At 53.8% G+C, this 24887-nt stretch overlaps 1 protein-coding gene across 2 annotated transcripts; it reads left to right on the plus strand.

Annotated features, from left to right (window-relative positions):
* The first annotated feature begins 464 nt into the window (after positions 1-464).
* On the plus strand, positions 465-10696 carry TINAGL1 (tubulointerstitial nephritis antigen like 1). Of its 2 annotated transcripts, XM_042952393.1 has the most exons (13): positions 522-803; positions 932-983; positions 1483-1800; positions 2798-2861; positions 6493-6585; positions 6780-6894; positions 8015-8138; positions 8233-8383; positions 8511-8700; positions 8802-8847; positions 9119-9242; positions 10016-10061; positions 10159-10696. In XM_042952393.1, the coding sequence occupies exons 3-13, from the start codon at positions 1491-1493 to the stop codon at positions 10297-10299; spliced, it is 1404 nt and encodes a 467-aa protein (XP_042808327.1). In that variant the 5' UTR covers positions 522-803; positions 932-983; positions 1483-1490; the 3' UTR covers positions 10300-10696. The 2 variants fall into 2 exon arrangements, with proteins under 2 accessions (XP_042808328.1, XP_042808327.1); XM_042952394.1 differs by lacking the exon at positions 1483-1800 and having other exon boundaries at positions 465-803.
* Positions 10697-24887: the final 14191 nt, after the last annotated feature.

Below are 24887 nucleotides of genomic sequence, written 5' to 3' on the forward strand. Positions count from 1 at the left end.
CTGCTGTTGGAGTCCCCTGGCCCGGACCCAACTGGTTGGCAGAGGGGCTTGCGCAATAGAGAGGTAAAAGGTGAAGGCGGGCATGGCGGGACAGAAGCCCCATTGTTTGGGGCCCAGGCCGGCCCGGGCAAAGGAAGGGTTTATCCCCCGGGCAGGAAGGGGGGCTCCGCGGGGGGGCACCAGCTGCCAGGGCTCTTGCCCTTGGGCCCCGGAGGGGGGCAGGTGCCAAGCAGGATGCCCTCGGGGTTGATAGAGGGGGCAGTGGTTGGCAAGGCGCCTGGGCAGCCTGGGGAGGGCAGGCCCAAAGAAGAGTTGTGGGCAGGGAGGCGGCCCCCACACCACACCCACCCCACCCCCTGGAAGGATGAGCCTCCAAGGCCCCTAGAGCAGGGTCCTCAACCGTCCTCCTCTGGATTCCAATCATTCCTGGGAACGGAGGCGGCTTGGGGCGGTCCCAAGCCTGGGGGGCACGGGAGTGCATGGCTGTTTTTAATACTGAAGGGTCAGAGGGGTCTCAGAGATGTTTGCTGTCCCCACCCTCCCCATCATTTCCCAAAGTTGGGTCCAAAACTCGGAGCTCCGCTGTCCCCTCTCTCCCCTTCTTCGCGGCAGCCCCTCAGCCCTGCGGCGAGGCCCACTGGGAAGTCCTTACGGGTGTCAGACCAGGATCCTTTCTGCTTCGGTTGCAGTTCCGCCCCCGAAGGGCACGAACGGCTGCCGTCGGAGACCCGGCGAGGACAATCACATGCTCACTGTCCCTCTCACAGGTCCCCGCTCCCTCCCGAGTTACAGGGCTACTCCAGGTGCGGGGGCCAGCCGGGGCCCCTCCCTCCCTCCTCCTGGGCCGGGGGGCGGCGCTGCGGGCGGGGCGGTGCAAAAAGCGGTCCCGCCCCGCACTCCTCGCTTGACTTTGAGTGTCCCGTGGTGGCAGGAGCCGGGAGGCCAGAGGCGCGTGGGGCAGCCCGGGCGCAGCCCGTCACCAGGTAGGGACGCTCCCCTGCGCGGGGGGCAGGGGGTGTGGGGTGTATTCAGAAGGAAGGAACAGAGAGGAGGGGGCAGGCGGAGGGACCGCGAGGGATGGCAGAGGAGAGTGGAGGGGGGCACGGGGACGGACACAGAGGAACACAAGCTCAGGGGGTACCGGCGTCAGGAATGGAGGTTGAAAAGAGGGGCAGAGGGACCCCGATAGGAAAGGAGACCTCAGTCCGAGCTGTGGGTGTTGAGCCAGGGGCACCAAGAATGCCACAATCCCCACCTCCTGTCCTTGAAGGTTCCGGGGCAGGTCAGGGAGGGGCTCCATTTCTTGCCCTGTCCCCTTCCTTCCCGGGTCCTGCCTGGGGACGCAGGAATCAGGGTCTCTGACCCTGCTGAACCCCCTTGGACTCACAGCCCCAGGAAGCTGGGAGATCAGTCCCTGGGGTGCCAGGGAGTCTCTGCAGCCCGCCACCTCTGACCCCTGACATCTGCCCTCCCCGGGCCCAGGAGGCACCATGTGGCGATGTCCACCGGGGCTGCTGCTGTTGCTGCTGCTGGCCAGCGAGTTGACCCTGGGTGCCCGGCGGGGTCGTGGGCGCCGGGAGCTAGCCCCGGGTCTGCACCTGCGGGGCATCCGGGATGCGGGCGGCCGGTACTGCGGGGGGCAGGACCTGTGCTGCCGGGGCCGTGCCGACGACTGCGCCCTGCCCTACCTGGGTGCCACCTGCTACTGTGACCTCTTCTGCAACCGCACCGTCTCCGACTGCTGCCCTGACTTCTGGGACTTCTGCCTCGGCGTGCCACCCCCCTTTCCCCCCATCCCAGGTGGGCACCAGACGGCCAGGAGGGTGGGTCGCCTTGTCAACCCCAGACTCAGCAAGGCTCAGGAGTGAGGCGGACGCACTGACATGTCCAGGGGAGGCTTTGTAGAATCTGGGAGAGCCCCCGCCCCGCTGTCTGTGGCTCTGGGACGTCCCCCTCTCCCCTCTGGTCTGACTTGAATCTCTCCAGCAAGACTGAAAGAGAAGATCCTTGGTCGGTGGGGTTCTAAGCTGGCCCAGGAGAAAGGCAGTCTCCTGCCCTTTCTCCCAGTCCTGTCTCCCTGCCAGACGTGGAAGGTGCTGGCCCCGCCTGCTGACTCACCCTCAGGCTGATAAAGCCTGGGGGTGGGGGGAGGTGGGGGGAGCTGGTCAGGCTCATCTCCGCCATTCCTCTGCCTTTGCTCAGGATGCCCTACCCTGAGATGGCTGGTCACACCTGGGAGGTGGGGCGAATGTCTTCCTTCCTTCAGCCCTGTCACCATCCTTTCCCACGCCCTTGCCCCTAGTCCCATAGGAGAATCACTTGAATCCCTTCCCCCAGTTCTGTGGGCCTGTGGGGGTGAGACCGAATACCTAGGTTGTCACATCCCGAAGTGCTGTGTTATCTTAGGGGAGTCGCTTGCCTTCTCTGGGCCTCGGTTTCCCCACGCCCCTCCCACTCCCCATCTCCAAGTTTCAACTCATGTAAATGGTAAAGGATCTAAGGAATGTGGTGGCTGGTATCCAAGTGAAGCAAGAGGGAGCCAAGTTGGGGGTCACTGAAGAACTTCCCAGGTAGCTGTTGGTATGTTACCCAGCGGGAGATGTCTTAGGAAGTTATAGTTTGACTTTAGTTTCAGTGAGGGCTGGGGTGTGTGTGTGTGTGTGCGTGTGTGTGTGTGTGTTGTGTGTGTGTGTGTGTGTGGGCGGATTCCCAACACCTGACTTCTGAGGACCTGGCCACCCGAGCCCATAGTCTCTGGTCTTGATTCCACTTCTCTCCTCGTCTTCCCTCCCTCCAGGATGTACCCATGGGAGTCGCATCTATCCAATCTTAGGAACCTACTGGGACAACTGTAACCGTTGGTGAGTATGCGGAGCTTGAAGGGGGTTTGCCTTGTGGGCTCTATGGCCCGCAGACTTGGTTCAGACCCGATGCCTGTGGCTCACGTGCCGGGGACAAGTCCTTTCCCTTCTCCGAGCCTCAGTTTCTTCGTCTGTAACATGAGAATTTTTACACCCATCCTATCAACTCCTAAAACAACACTCTAACAGCATTCCCCAGGGGTGGACAGCCATGGATGCCTGGCCCCAGGTGTGGCCCCTGAGCTGGGAGTGCTTCCCTGTCCCTGCTGGCTCGGGCTGGGCCACTCCCCTCCCAACCTTTCTCCATGTACGGGAGAATCTGGAGAAGGGGGCGTCAGGAAGGAAACCTCTGACTGTAGCATCCGCTGCCCTGGACGGGTTAGGATGAGGGTCAGGGACGGCTGAGCTGGTCGGCAGCCAACCTGCAGCAGGGCCTTCCCGGGAATGTGGCCCCTCCCCCGCCCTGCCTGTTCTGGTAGGAGGATGAAGGGTCAGGGGTGCTCCCCTACTCTAATCTGAGGCCTGAGGTGGGAAATGGGGAGGGGGTGGGTAGGAAGCCTTGAAGGCCTAATGGAAATGATGGGGACCCTGTGGCTCTGAGGAGGTGGCCCTGCACCCACGCCACACCACGCCCTCTTTGCCTGGGACTGCAGAGGCCCCAGGGAGGAGGACACTTTTTGGAATGCATTACGCATAAGCTGTTTCCATTGCCTCACTGGTGTGAGGGGTGCTGGGTCACAGGGGAGTGGGGACGAATAGGCTTCAGCATGTGTCCGCGTGAGAGAACGCGCGTGTGGGTATGGTGTGAGTGTGTGTGGACTGGGCGCGTGTGTTCAGAAACATGGAACGTGCCTGCGCGAGCCTGCCAGCTCCAGATAGGACGTCTCTGGGCATTGATGGGTTAACCTCTTTCCCACTCTTATCCCTGGGGCCTGGCCACCCTGGGCCCCTCTGGAATGCTGGGGCCTGCTGCCACCAGCCCAGTCTAGACCTGCTTGGGCAGCCCTGGGGGCAAAGAGGGAGGCAGCAGGAAAGGACTGACCAGCCCTCACTGCACTTGGTGGCCCCCATTCCCTGTGCTCGGCACCTGAGTGAGGGTGTGGGGTCGTGTCTGCAGGCCTTCTAGGCTGTGTGAGCCCTCGAGGAATGCTTGGAGAGTCTGAGGAGGAAGAGAAGCCTGAGAGAGCCGCCTCCTACGCAGCCTCCTCCCTCTGTCCCGAAAGTGCCCCCGCCCCTCCCGGGGCCCAGGAGCCCAGCCATACTGGGTTTGTTCCCCTTGAGGCTCCTTAAAAGGCAACAGGGGAAGGAGGCAGTTCAGCCTCCTGTAATAGCAGAGTTATGAGCTTGTAAAAGCATTATAGAATTCATAGACTGCCCTGATCCGTCGACACCTATTTGTTAAAGACCTACTATGTGCCAGGCCCTGTGTCGGGCCAGGGAGGTGCAGCCAGATGTGGTAGACCACCCTTGAGGTTGCACGGGAGCCTCCCGTCTAACAATGAAGGAGCCCACACACAAATAAACATATGACAGCCTGCGATAGGTGTGGCGGGGAAAGGGCATCATGGGGGGGGGGGGGACTCGTGTAGAGTGGTGTAGGGACAAGGGAAGATGGCTAGACAAGGAGGGAGCATGGGGGCCATAGCTCATGGGAGGCTAGGAGGTGGGACAGACCTCACTGCGGTTATGAGGTGGGGACAGAAGGCCCAAGGAGGTACAGGCCGCGCCCATGGGTCTCATAAGCCGTGCTGAGGGTTTTGTATTTTGTTCTAAGTGCCGGGGGAAGCCACTTGGAGGCACACAGCCTGATTTATGTCATTCAGAGATCTCTCGGGCTTCAGAGTGGCTAGGGAATGCACCGTGGGGGTGGGTTGGGCGGGGGTGGGGGGTGTAGAGAGGCAGGGAGCCTGGGTAGGAAGGCATGGTCCCGGTGACAGGTGACAAGGGACTGGAGGAGGGTGGTAGCAGTGGAGGGGGGGGTGAGGGGCAGGTGAATTCAGAGCCGTCCACGATGTGCCATCCCAGGACCTGCTGATGCCGCCATCAGCAGGAAATGGGGGCACGCCATGGACCGCGGTGAGTTCTGGTTTGAACACCTGCGTGAATAAGGTGCCATTTCCTGAGCTGAGGATGTTAGGGAAGGAGCAGTTTGGGGGGAGGGAAGTGTGGGCCATTTTCAGTTTGAGATACACCCAGAGGAGATGTGAGGGGGCCAGGTGGATGGGAGTCTGAAACTCCAGAGACGGGGAGTCTAGGGTTCCTGGCCTGAGAACTAGAGTAGTAGGTAATGATTCTTGAGCACCTAAGATGGGCCAGGCCCTGTGCTAAATGCTTTATAAGCTTTACAAAACCCTGCCATTTAATTCCTGGAAGGTGGGACTATTCATTTCCTCGTTTTATGGACAAAAACACTGAGGGAGAGAGTTCACCTGAGGTCACATGACTCGTCAGCCAGTTGGAACCCAAGACTTGAATTTCAGGACCCCTGCTCTTAGCCTCTTCACCACAGTGCCTCATTCACTCGTTCATCCAACAAATATTTATTGGGGGCCTACCATGTGCTAGGCTTTGGTTTCTAGGCTCTGAAGATCCCACACAATCCCTCCTCTCCAGGACCTGAGCATCTGTGAGGAAGCAGGCATAAGCTGTACACATAACTCAAGATATAGCGTGCCAGATAGTGACGACGTGCTCAGGAGAAAATAAAACCTGGAAGCAGGATAGGAAGGTGGCCAGCGCAGGTGACGTGTGAATGGAGACTTGGAAGAAGTGAGAGTGAGCGTTGGGGATATGGGGAAAAGAGCAGCTCAAAGGCCCTGGGGCAGGAGCACGGCTGTTGTTGACCAATCAGTGGACCAGCCTGGCTGGAGCCCCAGGAGCCAGGACTCAGAGGAGGGGGTCACAGAGGAGACAGGAGGACAGATCACACAGGGCCTTGTTAACACGGCCAGGACGCCGGCTCTTACTCTGTGATGTCAAGCCAAGGGAGGGTTTTGGGCAGGGGGATGGCATGATACCACTTGGGTTGCACAGGGTCCTCTGGCAGCTGTAGTAAAAATATACCGAAGTGTGGGTGCAGGACAGACATGGGGAGAACAGCGGAGAAGCTGCGGCAGAATCCAGGGGAAAGGTGACTGGCCCATGATGGCTGCAGGAGAGAACGAGACGCGGTTTGGATCCCGAATGTGCTTTTAAGGGAAAGCCAACGGGATCTGCCAATGAATCAAATTAGCGTTGAGGGCAGGCGTCAAGGGTGACTCCCAGGCTCCCGGCCTGAGGTTCGGGAAGGATGGAGTGGACGTTTTCCACAGACCGTGGGGCGAGCACGCATGGGAGTGGGGGGTCAGAAATTCGGCTTGGGATGTGTTCGGGTTGAGCCTGCTGTTGGACACCCCAGTGGTGAGAGTGTGTCCTTGGATCGGGAGTTTAGGGAGAGATCCATCCAGGCAGCAGATACAAACCCGAGAGCTGTGCACTTGACGTTGACATCTGAAGCCACCAGGCTGAATGGGATCATCTAGGGGTCTTCCCATCACCGCTGGCACAGAGCCTCAGGTCCACGTTGGCTTCTGAGCCCCCCTCCCTTCGGAGGATGCCCAGCCCCCCCCCCCCTTCATTTCTCCTCTTCTAGCACCTGCCAGGAGCAAGGGCGGTGGGAGTGTGACCAGGAACCATGCCTGGTGGACGAAGACATGATCAACGCCATCAACCGGGGCAACTACGGGTGAGAGGCCCTGGAAATGCCCCCAGGTGGCACAGACACACATACATTCCCCCCCGAGATGTACGTGCTGCCAGGCACACCCAGATTTCACTCACGCGTAGGCTTGGCCAGGATGCGTCTCTCCTACCCATACGCACGGACCTCTAGGACCCTCAGCCCTGGCAGATCTGTGACTCCCACCCCTACTCTTTCAGATGGCGGGCTGGGAACCACAGTGCCTTCTGGGGCATGACCCTGGATGAAGGCATTCGCTACCGCCTGGGCACCATCCGCCCTTCTTCCTCTGTCACCAATATGAATGAGATTCACGTAAGTCCATCCTTGCCCACCATCCTGCCATCTCCCCACGGCCTGGGACCCCAGGAACCCTGGCACCCTGGGTCCTGTTCCTCCAAGGCCCTGGGCCTAGACCCCTCCAAGAGGCTGTGTGTCCCTGGACACACATCACTCCCCTTCTGCGGGTCTTCAGTTCCTGCCCATAACAAGATGTGCTGCCCAGAGAGAACTGATGCTCGGATTCTGAGTTCTGTGGTCCCAGCCCGAGTCCCTTCGTGGCCTGCCCAGCCTGGGAAAAATGCTATTCCTCCCAGTACAGCTGGGTCAGGGCCCAAGGGGCCAGGAGGTCACCTTGGTATTTTCGGAAGGGAGGGACAGATTGTCCTCTGGCTCCGGCTAGAGAGTAGGAATTCTCGGAAACAAATGCCGACTCAGTGGAACCCCGAGGGAGGAGGGGGCTTCTCCCCTCCTGCCAGTGGGACCCCCTCCAGGCAGAAGTGGGAACCATCCCCGGAATAGTCAAAGGGTGAGGAAGGGGAACCGCAGCAGGACGGGGCTGGGGCACATGCCACAGGATCTGTCCATCAGAGGCAGGCAGGGAGGAGGCAGTTTTGGCCAGAGTACCCCTCCCTGCAGAGGGACAGCAGCTCAAGGCTGGGGTGACCAGCCCCTGCCCCTGTCCTTACTCCCCTGGGCCTCTGCTATTTTCTGCCTCCTGCTGTTTGCTTTGGCAGCCTGCCTGGTCACAGGACCTTACTGCTTCTTCCCTCCCCTGCCCTTTAGGGCCCAAAGCCCAAGGTCCTGGTGGGAAGAAGGAAGTGTCAGATCAGAAGGTGCAGAGGAAGAATGAGGGAGTGGGGGTTGAGAAGGAAAAGTGGGTGACCCTGGCCTGGCCACTTCTCTGCTGGCCTCCATTCCCTCATCCGTAAAACAGGACTGGCCACCCCCACCTGACCCTGAGAACGCATCAAATGGTGCTTGGGTCTTCCCCTGGAGTCGATGTGGAGATTACTGGAATCGCTCGGCAGCAGGAATGCTCAAGATCGAACCGCAGAAGGCCCTAGACTCTTGGTGGCCCTTCAGTGCCAACGGGCCCCTGAAGGGTAGACGGGGGTAGAGGCAGGAGGCAGACGGAGTGACTTTTGCTTTGCAGACAGTTCTGGGCCCAGGAGAGGTGCTGCCCACAGCGTTCGAGGCCTCTGAGAAGTGGCCCAACCTGATCCATGGGCCTCTTGACCAGGGCAACTGTGCAGGCTCCTGGGCCTTCTCCACAGCAGGTATGTCCAAGGGTGGAGGCTGGGGCAGCAGGAAAGGAGGGCCAAGGCCTGAGCCCCCTGACGGCCCTTCTGCCTCCCCCTCCTCCCCCACCAGCCGTGGCATCCGATCGCGTCTCAATCCATTCCCTGGGGCATATGGCACCTGTCCTGTCGCCCCAGAACCTGCTGTCTTGTAACACCCACAACCAGCAGGGTTGCCGTGGTGGGCGTCTCGATGGGGCCTGGTGGTTCCTGCGACGTCGAGGGTGAGCAGCAGAGGGCGTGGGCAGGGAGGAGGATGTGAAGCGGGGGGCCTCAGGAAGGCAACCCTCAGGAGGGGCCAGGGCCACACCCATCACATTCACCTCTCCTTGCTCCTTCCTCCTTCTCCAGGGTTGTGTCTGACCACTGCTACCCGTTCATGGGCAGTGAGCGGGACGAGGCTGGCCCCGCGCCCCGCTGTATGATGCACAGCCGGGCCATGGGTCGGGGCAAGCGCCAGGCCACTGCCCGATGCCCCAGTAGCCATGTCAATGCCAATGACATCTACCAGGTCACTCCTGCCTACCGCCTCGGCTCCAGCGTAAGTTTATACTTGGTTGAAGGGGCAGAGGCAGGAAGGCTGGCCAGAGGCTGGAGCCTCACGCCTGATCGACACTCTCCTCCCCACCCCCACCCCTCCAGGAGAAGGAGATCATGAAGGAATTGATGGAGAACGGCCCTGTCCAAGGTAAACGCCCCTCATCCTGCCCCCTGGTTCCAGAAGCTCGTGCCTGCTTGAGACCGAGCACGGCACAGCAGCACAAGGGGTCTGTACAGCATTGGGTAGCAAGTCCCACTGGGGCTAGGAGTCAGTGGGACCTTGTCCCCTCCCCACGGGCAGCACCCTGGGCGGGGAGGGGGGTGGGGGGGACACTTAGAGTCTTGGTATGGGTCTGGGCATGCGTCTCCAGACCTGTGCCTATGGGCTGAGCCGGGCCTACTTGGACCTCTGCCCACAGCTCTCATGGAGGTGCACGAGGACTTCTTCCTGTACCAGGGCGGCATCTACAGCCACACCCCAGTGAGCCTTGGGAGGCCAGAGCGATACCGCCGGCACGGGACCCACTCGGTCAAGATCACAGGGTGAGGGGCTTGGGGGGCAGAGAGGGGAGGGGGCCGCAGGGCTTGCACCGGGGGGCTCCGAGCCTACCTCGAATCCGTCCCGTCTCTCTGCAAAGCCCCGCTTCGAAGAGGAGCAGACCAAGACATAAAAAGAGGAGAGGTTTGCCTCGCACCGAGAGTGGGGGCCTTTGAAGGTTTTCTAGGAACTGGTCCTCCCTTACACACTGTGATAAAATTCACTCCAGTGTAATACAGACAAGGATTCAAGGGTTGCTCAACCTCTCTCCATCTCAGCACCCACCCCAACTCTGCCTGACTCACGGACCCCCACCCCCGGTCTTCAGTTCCCCCACCTGATATACCCAAAGATGTTCCAGTCACTGATTTCAATTGTCCAACCAATGAAATGTACTTTGCAGTGGGAGTCTGGGGCCTCCAAGGTACCCCAACCTTGCGGTCCCTGGTACCCAACCCTCCCTGGCTTCCCAAGTGAGGAGAGAGGGCAGGCAGACATGTGAGGTTGTGAGGTCCCGGAGACCTGGTCCCCAGGATGTGGGGCCCTGGAGGAGGGAGGCCCAAGTTCTCCCCCTTTCGGCTCACCCCTCCAGTTATTCCGCTGGTGCCCAACCCCACGTGGGCGTGGACACACAGACTTTGAAAGGTGGGGACTGAGAGTAGAGAGAGGGTTAGAGCCCCGCCCAAGCCTGGAAGGGAAAGTGCCCTGGGGTTCGAGCCCCTCAAGGCAGGTGGAATCAGCGCCCTCTCCCTCCCTGGCTCTGCCGCGCCCTCCTCAGGTGGGGACAGGAGACGCTGCCCGACGGAAGAACGCTCAAATACTGGGTGAGTCCCTGCGGGGGTGCCCTGCGGGCCGCTGCCTTCTCACCGCCCCCCACTCCCCCTGCCCGCCCCCCTCACCACCGCCCCTCCTCATCCCCAGACGGCGGCCAACTCGTGGGGCCCAGCCTGGGGCGAGAGGGGCCACTTCCGCATCGTGCGCGGTGCCAACGAGTGCGACATCGAGAGCTTCGTGCTGGGCGTCTGGGGCCGCGTGGGCATGGAGGACATGGCGCACCGCTGAGGCCCTGGCACCGCGCCGGGCTGGCCGGCGGAAGAGCCCCTGGGGGGGGCGACGCTGCCCACCCCGCCCCGCCCGACGGAGCTCGGGGGCGCAGGCCGGCGCCTGGGGTCTAATCCCCCTCGCGCAGGTTCCGCTGACGCAGCGCCCCGCCTGGGAGCCGCGGGCAGGCGAGGCTGGCGGAGCCCCCAGACCTCCCAGCGGGGACTGGGCAGGGCCTGGCCCGGGAGGAGCGGGCCTGCAGATCCCAGGCCCCGGGCAACCCCCCGGCTCAAGACCACGGAAGCCAGGACACCCCCAAGTCTCCAGCCCCACTACCCCATCCCACCCCTGTACTCTTATCCTCCAAAGATATTTATTTTTCTTCTCACGGTTTTAAAAATAAAAAGAGTACTGATAACTGGAGCACCTTGGAACTTTGGGGAGTGGAAAGCCAGGCAGGGGCTGGTGTGGCATACGGTCAGACAGCAGGAAGGAGGGCCTGAGGCCTTGCTGGTCGGCAGGGGTGGGGAGGCTAGAAATCTTAGTTGCCATTCGGCCCTATTTGTCAGTGGTCCTGGGCACGGACCCCTTGGAGGTGGGGCATGGATGGGATGGCCTCTGGCCCTCAGAGAGACATGGGCCCGTGGGAACCACCTTTCAGACGCTGAGTCAGCGCTGCCCGGTGGGGGGAGCCTGACCCACCAATCAGCAGAACTGGCGCCAGTGCCCAGCAGGCAAGGGGGGCACAGCCCCACAGAGGCTGGAGCCTCTGTCTCCGCAGATCAGCCTCTCCAAGCCACCCAGGCGAAGCCCCCCCCCCCCCGCCCCACTGCCTCCTCCCCCTGCCCCTGGGCCACGCTGGATTTGCCTCTCTGAGTACTCTCCCTACCCCACCTCCCCAGGATCCCCGTATTTCTAGGCCAGGAGGACCCACTCCACCAGCCTCCTCACCAAAGCTTCTTCCGCCGGTGCCCAGGCTATTCCACAGTCCTCACTGCCCCTCAGATGTCCTGTGCACAGGCAGAACCGTCAGGCATTTGCACATGCTGTGCCCCAGTCTAGATGCCCCTCCATTCCATCCTCCGCTTGTCCCTCTGCTGTTTCAAAGCCAACTCCACTGTACCCTCATTCAGGCAGTACCTGAAGGGGCTGCTGACGTTCCAGGTATTGTGCAAGGGACCCCAGCTTTCCCAAACCACCAACCCCACCCAGCATGGCCTAGACACCTCCTGCCTGGACTCATCTACACCCTGCCCTTTCACCCAGTATTTTCACTTCTCTGGGTGTCTACCTACCTCCTCTGTTATGCTGGAAGTTCCTTGAGAGCAGGGACTGGGTCGGGTTCATTAGGGGTCCTGGCACCTACACCTGTACCCTGGTATAAGGGGGCATTACGGTTTGTGAAATGGTTGAGTGGCTAGGCCCTGTTCTTTCTCCCTCCACTTGGCTCCCAAGACCCCCGCCCAGCCGGTCCCTCTGGGCGCTGGTGTCCCTTGCTTTCCAGGAGCCCGGGAGGGCTGCGCTTGGGGAGGGGGCTCCTGGAGGCAGCAATCGTCCTGGTCCCGACCGCAGCCGACGGAAAGGCAGGGGGAGCCTGAAGGGGGACAGCGGGAGGTCCTCCTCCGGGACAGGCAGCCCCTCGGGGCCGCGTCCCGGCATCACCTGAAAGGAATGCGGGGCTCCCGATAAGCGGCCGCCTTTGTCTCATTTCCTGTTTGCCAGGACGTCCCGAGCCGGCTCCCCTGGGCGGCCCGCCCGTCCGCAAGGAGCCAAAGCCGCCTTGGGGGGGGGGGGGGGGGGTGGCGGTGGCGGGCGGGGACGAGGGCGGGAGGGGAGTCCCGAGCGGGGCCCGAGGGGGCGCCCGCCCACCACCGCCTCCGCAGGGCCGGGACGCGCCCGGCTGCTCCCACCCCGCTGGAAAAACCCCCAGTCCAGCGCCCGCGCGGCCGGGCGAGGCTAGAATTTTCTGCAAGGACCTTTGGCGGAAGCAGAGCGGGGTGGGGAAGGGAGGGGAACAGGGGCGCGGCCGCGTCTCGGGCCTTCTCCGGCTGTGCCAACACGGGGTGGGCAGGCGATCTGCGGACCCGTGGCGGTCGGCCCAGCCCTTCCTCAGTTCTGTCCGCGGCCAGGGAGCCCCAGGGCCTCCCGGCCGCCCTGGAGCGGGAGAGGGTGCGGGTGCCGGTGGCGGAAGGGTGCTGGGGAGGGCTGAGCGAGTACCTCAGTAACCTCCGCCAGCCAGGGTACCTGCCCTTGGGTAGTTCATAAAGAAATCCTGGCATCCCACTCCCTTGCTGTGTGTCGTCCTGAGGTTGGTCCCTTTCTCTCTCCGGGCCAAGGGCTTGGGTCTTGAGGCAGACCTGGGTTTGAACCCCTGCTCTGTTGGTTACACTCGCCATGCTTAATCTTGCCGTCTCAGAGCCTCTGGTTTTCTCTTTAGTGGGGATGATAGTATTCATCTCCTGGTGGTGTTGGTAGGATTACAGGAGACAAAACATGCCAAGCATGTAGCGCAATGCTTGGGACTTATGAAGGGCTCAACAAATGGTGACAGCTGTAATCATTTTAAGGGCATTGGACTTGATAATGCAGAGGCTTTTCATAATGAGCTAAGCATTTATTGAGTGCTTAACCACAGCTTTCTGCCAGCACACTGTTTTGAGTGCTTCACGTGTACGATCTCATTTAATACTAGAAACCAACTCCTATTTCCTTATTTTGCAGATAAGGAACAGAAGCATAGAAGAATCTTGAAAGTTGGCCGATGCAGGATTCAAACCCAGGAGGGCTAAATCCTCCTACTAATCGGCTTGGCGTTAGTGGTAGTGGCTGATTGGCAGTGATGGTCCGGTGTCCCTTCCCAGTCCTTTCCCTGCTTGGGAAACTCTTACTCGTCCTTAAAACCCCAGCTCAAACGCTCCTTTCCTGGCGTCCATGGTCTAGTCCACCATTCTCGGCACAGCCGGAGTACCTGTTGACAGCCTTTGCTCCTACACAGGAATGAGGCAGGATTATTTTTTTTTTTCTTAGTCCTGTCCTTTCCTATCCACTAAATGTTCTGCTTGGGCATTCATCCTGGTCTCCTGTGGGGCTCTGTGGGGTCCCGAGTCACCTGACTCTAGTCTCCCCGGAGCTGCTGACTTATATCGCTTCACGAGTACTGACGCCTCACATCTTCCTGGTGTCTTTGCCAAATCCTCATCCTTGCCTGGTGCCCATTAAGGGAAAGGAATCCATGCTTACCGAGCCTGCAGCAGGCCGGGCCTTGGGTTGGGCGCTTCACATGCTTTTAGCTCGTTTGTTACTACGCACATCCCTGTGAGAAAGTATATCTTTAGAAATCGATGCCAACCGGAGAGGTGACTCTCAGAATGCAAGGGGGAGGCGAACTCCTAGATTGTGAGCAGAGCTGCTGGGCCCGAGCACAGCCCAAAACAGGGGCCCAGATACTGCTGGGTCTACCGACTGTCCCTCTCTCTCCTCTGCCTTTCCCTCTGCAGACGAACTGCCATGAGGAAGGACATGTGGCCAGTGATGATAGCTCCTGAGCTTTTCAGCCCACAGCCATTTTCTCAGTTTGGGTTCCAAACAAGACCGATGGAACAGGGAAGGCTTCTGATCAGCCTGGCTGTGGTCAGATGTCCACCTGTGGGCCAATCACTTGTGGCCAAGGGACAGGATCATAGGAGTGGGGACAGCCCTGGCTGAAACAGTGTTTGGAGCAGAGGAGATCCCCAAAAAAGGAGAGGGCTGCTGTTCTAGGGCAAGTGGGTGAAGCTGAGCAGATGGCAGAACAATGCCCACGGCAGCTAGGGACCACTGTTACTCCTACTTGACAGACAAGGAAGTCGAGGCTCAGGGAGGGGGGTGACTTGTAAGGCCACACAGCCGATAAATGGTGGAGCTGGATACGGACCACACTATCTTCCGGTGAATTTGTAGAGATCCCCTTTGCAGGTCAAAGAGTGAGGGATTCCTCCCACTGCCCCCCGCCCCCCAGCTTTTCCCCCACGACTCCCTGCTGAGCCCTGGGGGATTCCACCCACTTCCTGAAAATTCTGTGGTTCTGACCACAACCTGCAAGGCGGCCTCTTCCCAAGGTGAAGCAAGGCTGAATCCAAGCAACCCTTGGAGGGTAGCATCCTCCTTCCTATTCCAAGGGTCGCAGCAGGGTCCACCTCTCAATGCGACGACGAGATGGTTAACGGGAGTTTGCCACTTCATAGATCAGGGAGACGGCTGCCAAATGAGCCTTACTGGACATATGCGCTATAGGATGGTTATTACCCGCCCCCCCCGCCCCCTCCCCCCTGTTTTACGGGGAGGAAACGCTGGGGGAAGGGAAGGGAAAGTGAAGTGTCCTCCCCAAGGACGCATTGCTAGGAACTGGTAGAGAACTTCAACTGTCAGGCTCCAAAGCCTGGGTTTTCCCTGCCCTCTGTCCTTGTGCACATGCAGCCGCCCTTCATCTTGTACCCAAGCAGGCTCTGTGGCCTCTAACTCTGCAGGGATGACTAGGGCCTGAAGTTTGGGGGCTCACAGAAGCTGGTGGTTGCGGTGTGCCTGGAGGGAGGGGGAGTCATGTGGGTTATGAACACCCAGGACGGCTTGGCTTGGGGCTGCAAGGAGGTGTGAGAGTCTGCAGAGCAGGAGCAAATCACTGCTCATCCTGGAAAGTCAAGTTCAAAAGCCGCCTCCTCAGGGGCACCTGGGTGGCTCGGTCAGAGTCAGCTCAGGTCATGATCTCATGGTTCGTGAGTCTGAGCCCCAGAGCATGGTCTCTGTCGTCAGGGCAGAGTGTGTTTCAGATCCTGTTGCCCTCTCACTCTGCTCTTCCCCACTTGTTCTCTCTGAAAAATAAACTTTTTTTTTTTTTTTTAATTGAAAGCCTCCTCCTCTGAGAAGCCTTCCTGACTCTGTATGGTCAGCTCAGTCCTCTGAGCTCTTACCCCCACCCCACTTTGTCCAGCATAGTATGCTTTCTTGACTGTAGGCTTCTCAAACAGGGCTGTGCCTTGCCCTCTGTGCTCTTGGCATCCCTCCAACCTCTACTGGGCACAGAAGGGACACAGGAGCTGTTTGTTGGGAGAGTGGAGGAATGACTGAAGGAACAGATGACCCTGGCGGGGCCCAGATGCTTGGTCACCCTTGGCAACAGGGCCCCCTGGTGGCTGAATCCGTAGGTCGCCCTACCGCAGCCCAGAGAGATGAGGAAGAGATCCAAGCTGACTGTGTACCAATGTTAGACATACATTCCCTCATAACTGCTCTTTGAGGCCGGAGACTGGCCCAAGGGGATAAAGAAGGAAGGGGCAGAACTGGGGATGGCTCTCAGTCTGTTGGCCTTCAGAGGCTTGTGGTTGCTGTGGCCCCCACTCTGCACCTGTTACCCACATGTTGTGCCCCAACCTGTCCGCGAGAGGTTTTGGCTTTGAGGTTTCTCTCACCTGTGGCATCATCCCCCCCTCCTGCCTCCACTCAGGCTGCCCTGTCCCCCCCCACCCCATCCCCTGCCAGCACGCGCACACACACACACACACACACACACTTCCCTTGGAAAGCCTCTAACTCAGAGCCGGACAGACCCAGGTTCAAATTCCACCTCCTCTAAATAATTCCCTGAATCTCACTCTCCACTCTGATCTTCAGTTTCCCAGTCCGTACAATGGGAACAGGGACCTCTGTGAGACCTAAACTGAGAACTTCCCTAAGAATGAGGATATGAGGGAAACAAGCTGGGCCCACTGAGAGTTGGACAGAAGAAATTGATATGTAATGAATCAGAGTAGAGATGTCCAAAGTCATCTCAAAGGGCCAGGCTAGTGTGGTCCTGCGGAAGCTGACAGGCATTAAGTGAAAGTATTGACCCACCTAAAGTAATAAAGCATCCTCAGACAAAGGTGAGTCCCCGTGACCCCAAGATACTGAGTTTGGCCAAGGAGAGACAGCTCTGGCTATTGAACCAGTGGCCAAGCTGGACAGGTGTTGAAATGGACAAGGTGGGTGTTACTGATGGCTTTGAGTACTCCCTTCCCCCCTCCCCACCCCCACCCCCCCCCCCCCCATGACTCTCTGGAGACCTGGAGGCTGTGACTCTCTTAGCCTGGGGCTATGAACCCAGGGTCTCCGTCTCAATGGTCTTTGAGACCAGGCAGATCCAAGAGCGAGCCAGGAGTGTGAAAACAGGGAGTGGTGGCGCCTGTGTCCAGCACATGTTAGAGAGTGCGCCCTTGCCTAAAGGCATCCAGAATCAATGACTTAAACACACGATGCCAGCCTGCATCACTCAGGGTCCCAACAGGAAACGGATGGCATACTTTGATTAGGGGAATTGGGGCAGCATTTATTTTTAAAAGGACTAATGACAAAGCAGGGCGTAGGGGAGTCACAAGAGAGAGTGCAAGAGCCCGGGGCAGCATTAGCAGCAGCAGCAAAGCTTTCACCCCTAAGCCTGCAGGGTCAAAGCCAGGGAGAGGTGACCCGTACTCGGATGGAAAGGGCTTCTAGAGCAGAGGAGACCTCAGAGAGAAGGAGCTGGGAAATAAACACCCCGATTCCACTCTCTTCCTTCCATCTCATCTCCTGCTGGGATCCCCATTTGCCAAACCCCACAGGATGCCCCAGCTGTGGACTTTGAAATGAACAAAAAATACACTTCTCTCTTATTTTAAGCACTGTTTTTAGAGTCTTTGTCACATTGGTCCAATCCTAAGCAATACAATCGTAGAGGAAAACACCTGCCAGGAAGTTAGAATAATCGCGAATTTATATGTATCGTGAACTTATATTTATTTTGGTGAGACATATAAAGCGAATCTGGCAGGACTGTAAAGAGAAAGTAACGTATCTATAAACAAAGTGGGAAGTGTTAATTAAACTTTTGTAAAACCAATGGCTCAAGTAGCAAAGCATGAGTGAGGATACAGAAGTTTGAAGAATATAATTAAGGAGCTTCATCTACTGGGTAAACATAAACTTCTATTACAGCCCCCCAACACAGAATACTCATTGTTTTCAAGCTCAAGTGGAACATTAAAAAAAAATCACATACGTGGCAGGAAGAAAGTCTACAATTTTTTCAAAAAATCAATATCACTGCCAAGTTCTCTAATCCCAATGTAATAAAATCAGAAACCAACAATAAAAGGTTGGCCAAGGAAATCCAATATGCTTTGTAACTTAAAAACTCATTTCTAAATAAGTCATGGGATAAGGAGAACATTATCATGGAAATTACAAGATATTTAAAACTAAATCACAATAAAGCTAAAGTGGAACTTGAAGGAAAAATTCTAGCCTGAAACGCATTTATTAAAGACAGGAAGGATTGACAACAATGAATTAAGTGTCTGACTTGAGACGAGGAAAAGGCCATCAGAAAACCCAAAGAAAGCAGAAGAAAGGAAATAATAAAGCAGGAAGGAACGCTATGGAAACCAACAGAAAGTTGAATTCTTTTAAAAAGACTTAGTAAATTCTTTTAAAAGCTTCAGCAAAATAAACAAATTATTTGCACAAAATATACCATATTAGGAACAAAAAGGATAGGACTAGAGACGCAGTCAAGCTTTTAAAAAATCACTTTAAAACACCATGGAGAGTTCTGACGAGATGTCAAATTAAGATAATAGATAAAACACAGGAAATAAACCCAGAAAGAAAAAGTAGCTTGCAAGAAATGGAAAGCAAAAACATGATTAGGCGTGGGAAATTCAAATAAGAGTGGACTTAAGAAAAATTCTACAGGGGCGCCTGGGTGGCTCAGTCGGGTGAGCATCCAACTCTTGATTTCGGCTCAGGTCACGATCCCGGGGTCATGGGATTGAGCCCCAAGTTGGGCTCTACACTGAGCATGGAGCATGGAGAGAGAGATTCTCTCTCTCTCCCTCTGCCCCTCTCTCCTACTCCCGCACACACGCACTCTCTCTCTCCAAAATAAAATGTTTTAAAAAATTAAAATTTTACAGACATTTGGGGAATAAAATAAAGAACGTAAGACCAAAAAAAAAAAAAAACCTGGGAACAATCAAATTATAGGCAGGAAGCTAAGATCAGGGTTCAAAAGTATTCTGACTAAGGTCCTTGATTGTTCTAGAAGAGGACATTGATTAACTTTAGACTTTGTTAAGTTGAAGTGGGCATGTTAAAAAATTTTAAGGATGACTAATGAAAGAACAGAAATAGAATGTATTCTAAACCTGCAGAGAGGAAACAAAGGGAATGAAGACAGTCCAGTTCGTCCACCTCCAGGCAGGAAATGACAAATAAAAGAAGAAAAGGAAAAGCTTGGTGTGGCTGTCAGTTTCCAAGATGGCCCCAATGATCCTGCCTCCTGGGACCCACACCCATGTGGAGTCCCCTCCCATAAGGTGCAGGTGGGACTTAGTGACTTGTTCCTGTGTGGTAAAATATGATAGAAGTGATGGTATGTCACTTGCAAACAGGGTTGGCCGTCTTGGGAGTATAACCCACGTTCTGACAAAGGGCACTGCCCTCACTAGGGCTCCATGCTTGGTTTAGTGCTCTGCTCTCGCTGACTTGAAATTCCTACAAATTTAACAAGGGACCCCACGAGTTATGTAGCCAGTTTTGCTTCCAAGGTCAGGTTATCAGTAAGGTTGCCAGATAAAATTCAGGAAGTCCAGTCAGATTTAAATTTCGAATAAGCAATGAGTAAGCATTTAGTATAAATATGGCCCGTGCGAATATTGAAATATTAACTGAAATTTAAATTTAACTGTGCATCCTGTATTTGTATTGGCTAAATCTGGCGACTCAAGTAGAAGAGACCCACAGCTTTCATCCTGTTGCTCTCTCTGTGTGCTCTCTGTCTCTTTCGGATCACTCACTCTGGGGAAGCCATGTTACAACCATGGAGAAGTTCATGTGGCAAGGAACGGAAGCTTCCTGTCTCTGGCCACGGGAATGAACTTGGAAGCAGATCCCCAACAGACCCTTCAGATGGCTGTAGCCCTGGCCGACAGCTTGACTGCGACCTCACAGATAGCCTGAGCCAGGATCGCGTAGCTACGTGGTTCCCAGATTCCAGGCCCTGAGAAATTAGGAGGGATAATAAATGTTTGTTGTTTTGAAATGCTCTTTTTGGGGGGTCGTTTGTTACATAGCAATAGAGAACTATTGATCATACACGTGGTAAATGGAAAACACAAAAGAGGATTTAGAAATAACGTTCTAAATGCTAGTAATCACAAAAAATGTAAATGGACTGGTTTCGGCAGTTGCTAGATTATCGTAGTGCAAGAAAACACATAATCTAGCTAGATGCCGCTCCTGAGAGACATCTAAAACAAAGCTACAGAAATATTGGGTATAACTGCCCATTGTTTGAGCAACAGTGTACCCCAAACCTTTTGCCCTTTGACACTGAATCCTGATTTGCTTTTTCTCTCAGGGAGGAGGCAGAGATCTGTTGGTCCAGGAGGAGTGTCTGTCCACCAGCCTCAGTTTATTTCCTGTGATGCCAAAGTACCAGCTGCAAAGGATGAATCACGATTTGGTCTCAGCCGATCATGGAATCTCATTTCTCTTGGTTAGCGATTAAGGAAAAGACGCTCAAGTGCCCCAGTTCTGGAAACTGGGGTGTAAAGAGAAATCTGGAAGTGTTTCTTTCCTTTTCACTTCTCCTGCCTGGCCCGTGGACACCAGTGCCTCAGAGTGCTGCAGCCTTTGTGCAATCTTGATGACAAGTGTGAGCACAAAGGCGTCCAGGCTAACACTAAAGAGAAGGAAACACAGGGGCGCCTGGGTGGCTCAGTCAGTTAAGGCGTCCGACTTCAGCTCAGGTCACGATCTCACGGTCCGTGAGTTCGAGCCCCGCGTCGGGCTCTGGGCTGATGGCTCAGAGCCTGGAGCCTGCTTCTGATTCTGTGTCTCCCTCTCTCTCTCTGCCCCTCCCCTGTTCATGCTCTGTCTCTCTCTGTCTCAAAAATAAATAAACGTTAAAAAAAAAATTAAAAAAAAAAAAAAGAGAAGGAAACACAGAGCAAGCCTGGGTACTGAGGAAAACATACATCAGTTTGCTTCAGCCACTGTTGTTGGGTTTTGTTACTTGCAGCTAAAAGCATTTTTTTAACGTTTATTTTCAGAGAGAGAGAGAGAATGAGTGGGGGAGTGGCAGAGAGAGAAGGAGACACAAAATCTGAAGTAGGCTACAGGCAAAGCCATCAGCACAGAGCCCGACTTAGGGCTCAAACCCACGAACTGCAAGATCATGACCTGAGCTGAAGTCAGACGTTCAACCAACGGAACCACCCAGGTAGCCCCTAAAAGCATTTCTAATAAGCACAGGAGGCAAATACTAAGCCAAAAAAAGCTGGTGTAGCTTTATAAATCTCAGATGTAATGGACTAAAGGCATCATTATGGATAAGAGAGTCATGGTATAATGATTAACAAGAAAAATTTTTTAAAGAAAAGAAAAATTCACCTGGGAGATATAATTCTGAGTTTCTTTGAAGCTAACAGCCTAGCCCTCAGATTACATAAGGCAGAGTCAACACACTTTTCTTATAAAGGGACAGATAGTAAATATTTTAGACATTGTAGACCATACAGCCTCTGTCTCAACTACTCAACTTTGCCATTGTAGTAAGAAAAAAGCCATAGATCATACATAAACAAAGGAACATGGCTGTGTTCCAATAAAACTTTATTTAAAAAAAATAAGGAGTGGGCCAAATTTGGTCCACAGACCATAGTCTGATGACCACTGGTAGAAAGTGAAACTTGAGACAATTCAGAGAAAGATGGATGAATCCCTAATCCTCCTGAGGATCTTATCTTTCCTTTCTCCATAGTCACGAAGCCAAGTGGCCATAAGATTCGTAAATATGTAGAATATTTGAATAACACAATTAAGAAGTTTGGTCACAAAAATTGGCATTCTTTTCATGCAGTATGAGAATGTTTACAAAAATTGTTCCCATACTAGGTCATGAAGCAAGTCTTCCCACAAAGTGAACTGATGTCTCATAGGCCATTTTCTATGACCACAATCCACTAAAATGAGAAAACTATAACAAAAAGGTAAATTTTCATTGGAAAATTAAAATCAAACCAAAGGCTCAATGGGACAAAGAAAAAATACAAAATATAAGAACTGGCTGATGATGAAAGCAATACATTTTGAAATTTAAGTGCAGCGAAAACAACCCTTGAGGGGATGTGTATCCTCTTAAATGCCTATATTAAAGATTGCACCTTGGGGCACCTGGGTGGTGCAGTTGGTTAAGCGTCTGACTCTTCAGTTCGGCTCAAGTCATGATTCCAGAACCATGGGATCGAGCTCTGTGTCGGGCTCCATGTTGAGCATGAAGCCTGCTTGAGATTCTCTCTCTCTCTCTGTCTCTCTCTTTCTCTCTCTTTCTTTCTTTCCCTCTGCCCCTCCCCTGTTCATGCTTTCTCTCTCTCTCCCAAAAAAAAAAAGATTGCCCCTTAATAAAGATTTCCCATTTGTGACCTAAGCATTCCACTTAGGACACCAGAAAGAGACAACATAATCATGTCTCCCCCTCCCCCCGCCCCCCTCCCCCCACGCCCGTAGCAGGAAATAATAAAGATAAGAAAAAAACCAATGAAACAGAAAGCAAAGAACCAGCACGGATGATCGCCAAAGCAAATGACTTATAAAATAGGTACATTTGTAGTAAGCGTGGTTAAGAAAAAAGAGAGAAGGCCCAAATGAGTAATGAAAAGAGGGAGTTACCTAGACAAAGATTTTTGCTGACCACGAGAAACAACTGTGCATATAAATCGGAAAATGAAGACGCGGTGTGTCTTTAAAAGATAACTTATCAAGACTGACGTAAGAAATGGAAATGAAGGGGCACCTGGGTGGCTCAGTCGGTTAGCATCCGACTTCAGCTCAGGTCATGATCTCACGGTTTGTGAGTTCGAGCCCCGCGTTGGGCTCTGTGCTGACAGCTCAGAGCCTGGAGCCTGCTTTGGATTCTGTGTCTCCCTCTCTCTCTGCCCCTCCTCTGCTCGTGCTCTGTCTCGCTCTGTCTCTCTCTGTCTCAAAAATAAATAAAAACATTTAAAATAAAACTTAAAAAAAAAAAGAAATGGAAATGAAAAAGAAAACGTCACGTTAAAGACACAGTTGTGTAGACTGTTCTCTCAAATCTCCCCTGGATCTACAGTGATCACATCCTTTTCATTCTTAATATTTACTTATTTGTTCCTTTTTATATGCAAATCAGCCTCGGAGGTTTGAGTATTTTTTTAATCTTTTCAAAGAACTCACCTAATCCTCTCCGCTGTGCCTTTGTTTTCTATTTTACTCATTTTTGTTTGCTCTCATCTTCATCATTTCTTCGCCCTGCTTTCATGGGGTTTAGTCTCTGGTTCTTTTTTATTTTCTAAGTGAGAGAAAGAATTTTTCAGCATCCCTGCCGTCGTCCCAGAGGAAACCGCTATTCTCCTTCTGTCACTGTAGATTAATTCTGTCTGCTTTTGAGTTTCACGCAAATAGAGTTATGGAGTATTTACTTTTTCCGGCTTCTTTCACTCAACAGTCATTCTGCGAGTTTCCCCCGTGTCGCCTGTCACAATTGTTATGCACGTGTGCTTGTGTCCGATGCGTTTTGGGATGTGGCATCCCACTGTCCGAATCTACTGCAACCTATTTATCCATTCAACGGTTGATGAGCATTCGGGCTGTGTCCAAAAGCGTGTTTTTAAACTTCCAGACATGTGGGAATTATTTATTGTTACAGATTCTTAAGTGGATTTTGGTGGGAGAATATGGTGTGAGTGACTGGTGTGTGAGACTTGCTGTGAGGCCGAGAATGTGCTCAATGTTTGTTAAACGTTCCACGTGTGCTTGGGAAGAATGAGTCTCAGTGTTGGACTCTCTTTAGGTCGGTAAGCTGGGCTTGTTCAGTGTGCGGTTCAAATCGCCCATACTTTTCATCATTCTTTTTCTGATTAGAAACAGCAGTCAATTGGCTCAGGTCACGATCTCGAGCCCCACACCATGATGGCTCAGAACCTGGAGCCTGTCTTGGATTCTGTCTTTCCCTCTCTTTCTGTCCCTCCCCTGCCTGCACTCTGTCTTTCTCTCTCTCTCTCAAAAATAAATAAACATTAAAAAAATTAAAAAAAAAAAAAAGAAACAGCAGTCAATAATAAAGAGAGGTGTTTTAAACTACCCCGCTTAGAACCCTGTATTGCCGACGTATTATTATTACTAACTTATTTAGCTTGTCTCTATCCTGGTACCTTTTGCTTTCTCTTTGTCTCACCTTTGCTTTGCATTTCATTCTCCTTCCTTGCTTTTTTATTTATTTTTTATTTTTATTTTATTTAAAAAAAAATGTTCATTTATTTTTGAAAGAGAGAGGGAGAATCCCAAGCAGGCTCTGTGCTGTCAAGCCTTGGGGCTTGATCCCATGAACCGTGAGATCATGACCTGAGCCGAAATCGAGAGTCAAACACTTAAACGACTGAGCCACCCAGGTGCCCCCTTCCTTGCCTTTCTAAAAGTAGACTGGGTTTTTGTTTTCTTATTCCTTTTTCTGTCTGCTGGTTTGGAAGTCATTGACCCCATTCCTATTCTTAGAGTGGTTCTCTTAACATTTTGACCTTGTACCCTTAACACGGCTTATATTTAATATCCCATCCCTCTTGCCAAGCAGTACAATCACCTAGGAACACTAACCCCAGTATCTGTCCCTTCCACCTGCACCCAACTTGCATTTCAGCCTGTCCTTTTCTCAGCCCACAAATTTGCCTTCCTGCTCAATATATCGTACGACGTGTGTTTAGATCCATCTACGTGTTTATCACTGTTTTTTTTTTCTCAACACTCCTTCTTCATCTCTGACTCGTCTTCTTCAATCATTTTTCTGCTCTCCAAGGTACATACTTGGAAGCACTTTTAATGTAGGTCTCTTGGTGATTTAAAAACATTTTTGAGGGGGCACCTGGATGGCTCAGTCGGTTAAGCGTCCGACTTCGGCTCAGGTCATGATCTCGCGGTTCGTGAGTTTGAACCTTGCGTGGAGCTCTGTGCTGATAGCTTGGAGCCTAGAGCCTGCTTGGATTTCTGTGTCTCCCTCTCTCTCTGCCCCTTCCCCACTCTCACTCTGCCTGTCTCTCTCTCTCTCTCAAAATGAATAAACATTAAAGAAAAACTTTAAAAAAATTTTTTTTAATTTTGATATAATTGTATGTGGGAGCTGGGGAGGACGGTGAATCTGAAACCATTTGAAGGCACTTGCAGGGTCCCCGTTCAATGCAGGAATCTCAGGCTCAGTTTCCCCAGCTTGCTCCCGGCCCCATCAGCACTCCTGTGGTGTTGAGTAGGCATCTACCTTAGGTAACACCTCCTCTGACTATGCACCCCTCAGAGCCCTGGGCTCAGCTCACAATATTGGCTTTGTCTCTTTAGAGATTTCACTTCCTAGAAATCTACCAGTAAAATTTTAAATTACACTTTTTTTTTTTTCTCCAGCATCTGATTCTTTGGGATTGGGAGGCCTTTCAGAGCGTACCTAGCCTGCCAGGCTGCCAGACGCAGGTGTCCTTTCCATGCAAGCTTGTATAATTTTGCTCCTACCGTACATATCCGTGAACAGTTGATAGTACTGA

Source organism: Panthera leo, chromosome C1 (assembly GCF_018350215.1).
Source record: "Panthera leo isolate Ple1 chromosome C1, P.leo_Ple1_pat1.1, whole genome shotgun sequence".
NCBI classification, from domain to species: domain Eukaryota; kingdom Metazoa; phylum Chordata; class Mammalia; order Carnivora; family Felidae; genus Panthera; species Panthera leo.

Excerpts from the sequence above, each read along its gene's own strand:
- TINAGL1 (XM_042952394.1), top strand. The coding sequence starts at position 480 with ATGGCTGTTTTTAATACTGAAGGGTCAGAGGGGTCTCAGAGATGTTTG. Across the intron at positions 984-2,797 it reads CGGGCGCAGCCCGTCACCAG|GATGTACCCATGGGAGTCGC; the intron begins GTAGGGACGCTC and ends CCCTCCCTCCAG. Across the intron at positions 8,384-8,510 it reads TGGTTCCTGCGACGTCGAGG|GGTTGTGTCTGACCACTGCT; the intron begins GTGAGCAGCAGA and ends CTCCTTCTCCAG.